General features: G+C 40.4%; 1 protein-coding gene across 1 annotated transcript in view; it reads right to left on the minus strand.

Moving 5' to 3' along the window:
• Positions 1-4824: 4824 nt before the first annotated feature.
• LOC131886249 (serine/threonine-protein kinase Tao-like) overlaps positions 4825-6523 on the minus strand; it is a gene marked incomplete in the record, with an annotated part of 6892 nt that continues 5193 nt past the window's right edge. The window contains 1 exon segment of the mRNA XM_059234519.1: positions 4825-5893. Coding sequence (XP_059090502.1) covers positions 5611-5893 — 283 coding nt within the window.

Raw genomic sequence — 6523 nt, forward strand, 5'->3', positions numbered from 1 at the left:
AAAATTGTTCCCCATGATTTTCTGAGGGAGAAAAATGCCAAGATGTGCTTGGAAATTTCCATCAAAACTTTAAAGGGTATTTTTACCACTGTGTGTTGCTAAGCTTGTATTCAAGGCTTACCCATAGCTTTATGATTCGATTTCAGCCATTGCAAAATTTACGAACGAGCTTGTTAATATCTGCCAGTTCTCCTGACAGTATTTTCCTTATCAAATCCATTTTCTACTGGACCCGGATCTGCTGGATACTGGGTACAATTTATCCATCAATTACCTCTAAATAATCCAGCGGCTTAACTAGTCAAAAAAGTTGATCAATGTCGTTGCTACCTCCGAGGTAAAAGCTTCAAAAAACATGCCTAGGAATTCTTGAGGGCTTGACTTTCTAAAATCAGTGTGTAGTACGTACACTCAAGACAGTCTTGATAAAACGCTGATAGTCACATTTGATGTTTTTTATTCTAATTTTTTAAGATTCGATCTCTCACGCTTATCTGATACTGTCCTATTGAGGGGAAGCGTTTGACTAAAAAATTCGTCATTTCTTCACATTTGCAACCCTTTATTGTAAAACCATTTTTGCATACTTTCTTACTGCCGCTGAGAAAGAAACTCGCAGCACTTCAAGACGAAAAACTTGAATACAGGGCTGATCAGGAATTTTGGTCAGAAATTTGTCCATGTCTTGCTTAAAAGATGCTATAGATCAACACCTACATACTCCCTAATAATAATGGAATTCCCGACAGTTGAAGACGAAAAACATTTTCATTTTAATTAACCTTTATTTTCATGTAGTATTTGACCGACCAACGAATTAGAGATGGCGGTCCTGGCTCTCTAGCCCTTGAATATAGGGTTGATCGGGAATTTTAGTCAGAAACTTGTCTAAGTCTGACTTAAATCCTACTACTGGATCAACGCCTACATAGGCCCTAAGAATATTTGAAGGCAGCAAATTGATCAATGAAGGAGCTCAAGAAAGAAGCGAGTTAGACTACATTGTTCCAAAGGACTTCATCGTTCTAGACATCGGTTTGGATTTTAGCATTAAACTAGCATTATTTGTATGGTCCAAGCATTGTGAAATCTTGTCTAGCATTTTAGCACTATCCCAGCATTATTTCACTGAAAAAATGCCCAAAAGGGTAGAGAAGTAAAAAAAAAAATCTCACAAGGGAACTAAAATTGGCGATGTTAACAAGTTTCATTCATGGGATCCATTTGCCATTCCATGAAATTGATACGCTGTAGCTACAAAGTGATTTCCATTGGAATGTTTACTTTACATGAAGCAATTAAATTGGTATAGTTGCTTCTCAATTTAATGAGATTTTTTTTGGTTTGGTTTTTCATGGACTTTTTTAACTGCTACAGGAAATGTAATCCCCAGTACATATCACTCTCAGTAACCCAAGACATAGATTTCTAGACGCTGGATGTCGGACGACCGACCACTCGGTTGGCTAAACAGTACAATAAACCGGTTTGCAATCAATTCCCAGGAGACCATCCATTGTACTGTTTTACCAGCCGAGTGGTCCCAAGAGTCATCCGACATCCAGTGTCTAGAAATCTATGCCCAAGAGTAGATTCTATCTAGGTCCTTTGCCAGGCTAGTGGAATCTTGACCATTCTTACCAGAAACTAACTTTGTATCGTCAACATAAGAAGAGAGACTGGCAGGAATACTAACCTTTTGAGGCGGGGCAATTTACATTATGAAAAAGAATTAATCATAAAAATGATTTAGCCAATTTTCTGGTTATACCCAGAATTTTGACACATTAGAAAAAATGTGGGTTGGCAAACACAAATCAAGATATGGATAAAAATGGTCAGTGCGAGTGAAAGGCCCAAATTGCAATCTTTAAGTAATTGTAGGTATTGGTTAATTTCATTGTATTCCTTAAGTCAATATAAATATTTTGGTTCATATCATGGTATCCCGACAGTATTTTCCCTCACACATTTGAGGCAAACTAGATCACAAGTTTCAAAGATAGTAAAAATACTTAAAATAGAAGAGATAAACAACTATTGAGCTTTATGGATAAAGATACTTCTTGGAGCTCTTGAAAATGTCCGCTTTGAAGAATGATGGACCTTGGATGAACGCAATAAAAACATATCATCTTATTTTTATGATATAATCTCACCCAGGAAGAACCTTTTTGACGATAACAACAATTTTTAATTGTTTGTAAAAAGAACCTTGTTCAAATCCTGAAAAACAAAACTTTTGTCATTTTTTGTTGTCTCCTTCAAAGTCTCAGGATTCAAAATTAGTTGAATTTTTGAGTGAAAATATCAAAAACACAACTGCATCAATTTTTTTGTGATATTTTTTCTTTAGATTTTTGTGTTTCAATTTTTTCTTTGCCTGTCAAATTGCCTGTCAAAAAGTGCCAAATGTTTTTGAATTTTGAAACTGAAATCCTTTGTGACCAACATGAAGAATTCGCTTTTGGTAAAAAAGTAGCATTATTCTAGCATTTTCGAATGCCAATTAGCATCATATCGAAATGTGCTTGTATAATAAAATAGCCAGTGACTAGTTCCAGGTAATGCCAAATATATCTTCACTCCCTTAAAGTCAACCATTGATGTATTTAGAATGACGTATCTTAGGTCTATCCAAACCTTTCAAAAATGAACTAATTATTTTGAAAAAAATCATGAACCTTTTATCCGCCCTCTACTACCTACATGGGAATACCAATAATAACTCGAAGGAAAAGGCCAATACATTATGTTATGTAATTTCACTAACAAAACAAGACCAAAAATACAAAATAGCTACCAAAATTGAATGATGGTGCCTCTTGGTTGTTGAATATGGTTGGCTGATTTTTTCAGCAAATATCATGCACGTCTTCATCATTATTTAGCTTTTCATCGCCAAAGGCAGATTTACCAGGTTGTGAAGCGACTACAAATGGAGAACGTGAGCTTTAGGTTGCGTCTTTTTATCCAATACTATCGATATCGTCACCAAGTTAGAAACCCTCGGTCCACATGAAAAAGACAAAAGAATAACCTTGGGACGAGTGCACATTTGTAGGACCCAGTTCCCGACAGACGTGACCGCTTTGATCTATCTATCCCACTTCTGAAGAGGGTCGGATTAAAGAAGGGTACCCTGAGATGCATTTGCCATTAAGACTCGCGGACAAAGCTTGACAAGGTATCCGTCCATAGATCTAAGAGTCAGGGACGAGATGCACGTTTTCGTGGTTTTCGTGGTTTTCGCCGAGCATTACTCAATGATTGTCATGCAAATTGCTTCTCAGTGGATCGAAACCAACCATCAACCACGCGATGATTCCTTCTCAAAAACCAGGCTTTGGTCCTCGACAGCCCCAGCAGCTGCCATGTAAACCTAGCCGGGTTTGAGGGAAGAGCTTTGTTTAATCGAAGTTGAAGGTCATGGTCCAAAGTTGGAACAATGATGGTTCCTTGGTTGGTTGGGTCGGTGGGTGGAACACACGATGGTAAATCGATGGTTGAACGCTAAGGTGCCCTCCGTGATTCTCCGACACAACCGAGTCGAGCTGATTGAAGACTCTCATTGAGGCGAATTGGAGTACCACTCTAATAGCACTTGGCCAACGGGTCGTGGAGAATCTAAAGTTCCAGGGTGTAGAGCAATCCATTGAGAAAGGGGATTTGTACTCTCGACGTGAATGGACCAACTTGATTTCTATGGAAGTGGGAGAACTTGTTCCGTATGTCGGAACCACCTTGAGCAGTCAAGTGGAGATCGTTCAAGACTCCCGGAGGGTCAAGAAACAGAATTGAGGGCAAGACTAGGATGAGTTGTGATAATTGCGAAAATGAAATTGCGAATAATTGGATTGATTGCCAATTGGGAAAGGGATTGGCAAGATATTGAATCTGTCAGATATTAAAGCAACATTATATGAACTGCGGCGCTCGAGAATATGGCAGTGAACGACATGGTTTGGCTGGTTGGGAGCCTTAGGTTTGTTGCTTTTATCTTTATTTACATGATGCACAAATTTTCCTTTCGTTTCTTTTAAAAAAATCCATCAATTCCATATCAGATTTGAAAGTAACTCAAAACGATTATTTAGTATATCTTTTTTTCACCCTCCCCAAAGACAACGTGGTTTTATCTCTGGTTATCTTGGACTAATCCAAATGACAAGCAATTCAAGTTTTAAATTCAGAGAAAGAAATTAGTAGCAACCATGATCGATGAATCTATATTTGCTGCCTTTGGCTGTCAATCCTCGCCGATGGTAAAATTGAAGAGTGTTCAAACACTCTGATCGTAGTAACTGCGAAAGATCTAAAACATCCTTTAAAGCGCAAAAGAAATGTTCGTTCTGTTTCTGGCTTCATGTTTTCTTTTTCGGGTGATAGATTCGAAACTGGAACCAAACATATGACTGAAAGAGCATTCGGCCAATAAACAAGTTACGGACAATTCCATATCAATTTTCTAACAATGAGCTGTGCTTCCTCATATTAAATATCTAAGATTTTACCTTGTTCTGGCCATTTTCCTACATCACCTTTTAGTAACGTGATATCAAGGTTCTGCGTAAAACCCGTCTTCCCGGACATTTGGTTCCTTTTGAGCATTCCTTTGCATAATTGTGCCCATAATCAGGAGCCTGATTTGTTTACATTTTATAATCTTTTCTACGAGGATCTTCGTAATCAGCTAACGAACTCGAGTTTCCTCTCACGAGCTACAGTCAATAACAAGATGGTAAAAATGAGAGGGACAAAGACCGATAATCAATATACGCGAACTCCATACAAATACTGAAGCGTCCTTGGTGAAAGAGCCAGTTTCCAGGACTGTTTATAGTCGTGTTTTAATAGGTTTATTGAATTGCATTCTGCTTGACTGTAGTAATAGTTTCATTCTTGGCAGAGCTATCTGTCATCATAGTTCTAGTACTTAATCGTAGTAGTAGTTATGTGTTTTTTAAAGATTTTTATTAGAGGAAGTGGGTTGGTGGCTGTTGATGGGGTAGTTGTGATGGCGAATAGGGGATGCGTGTCCTCGTCTCAGAAGATGTTCTTCATCATCGGTAGAATTGGCTTCATCATTGGAGGCTTTAGAGCTGGTGGAGAGATGTCTTTTAGGGTGGAGAACAAAACCGGAGGTTATTCATTTTACGGGGCCGTTGGTTTTCACTCAAAAATTCAGTTAACAAAGCGTTAGTTGCAAGGGGAATTAAAAACGGGACCCACGTGGAAGGGGAAAGAATAAAATTCAAGATAATCATATTTGTAATAAGTAAGACGAAGATAATGACGATGATGACGAGGGGTTGGTTGGCATCATCCACATTGCTCTATCTAGCAATTCGAACAACGACAATAATTGTTAGCCATTGTTCCATAACTGATTTGCTCTCACCAGACAAGACTGGTTGTGTGTATGTGAGTGAGTGTGTGTATGTACGTATGTATCTATATGTCTGTGAACTTGTGCCGGCAGTGCAAAACCCAATCCACCGCCCCTCCTGCCCCATCAGGGTAGTTGCACTGTCGTTAACCCACGAGTAAAGTCCGATGTCGATCCATTCGTCCCTCTGTCGGTCTGAGTCGGTTTGGCCTGATTTCTTTTTAGAGCTGAGTGCGTTGTTGACTGAAGAACCCGCCGCCTCCCCCTCCGCCACCTTGACCTTGTCCGATGGAGGAGTTTCCGGATCCAGTGGACATGGAATGACGATAGTCCCGGGGACCACCGCCTCCACTTCCCCCTCCTCCGGATTGATTGAACGAGGAAGAACTATGACTGTGGGACAGAGGCGAGGAGTAGCCCCTTAACGTATTGGAGGCGGAGGAAGGGTTTGATCCTTCCTCGCCGTAGCCGGGCAGATTGGAAGAATCCGCTATGCATAATGCGCTGAAACATTAAAGACACCATTGAAGGAAAGTCGATNAAGGCAAGGGAATGGGACTATTTTCCTCGGAATGAAGAAGCGGATTGTGATACGTGCCCGTGGATCCAGCCAGGTCGCTCGTGCCACGGATGCTACTAGATGATGAAGAGGGTGGGTGTTGCGAGGGATGCGGATGGTGTGAGGCGTGTTGTGAATGATGATGATGAAGATGGTGGTGGTGGAGATGGTGGTTGTTGGCGGGGTTGACTGGAAGACTATTGGTGGAAGAGCCTTGCGAAGATGCCGCACTGATGCCCGTCGATTGGAGACTGTGATCCGAGGTCACGGAATTACTCTTGCTACTTCCACCCGCATTATCCTCCTCGTTCATGTCAGACACGCTGACATCTGGAAACAAGAGCACATGAGCAAGCATGTATGGCTGCTGAATCTATCGCTGGGGAAGATCAACTCAATTGTACCGTCATCTCCAATGGTGCTTTGGTCATCACAGTTGTCGATCATAAGGATTTTTCTCATCTTTCGGTAGTTGAGGTTGTCCAAATCTCGCACGGCATTCTTTGTCCTCGCAATCAAGTCCAAAAGCACATGAGTGGCCTTCACGCGCGACACGAATTGATGCTAAAAACAAC

The sequence above is a fragment of the Tigriopus californicus genome, chromosome 9, assembly GCF_007210705.1.
Source record: "Tigriopus californicus strain San Diego chromosome 9, Tcal_SD_v2.1, whole genome shotgun sequence".
NCBI classification, from domain to species: domain Eukaryota; kingdom Metazoa; phylum Arthropoda; class Copepoda; order Harpacticoida; family Harpacticidae; genus Tigriopus; species Tigriopus californicus.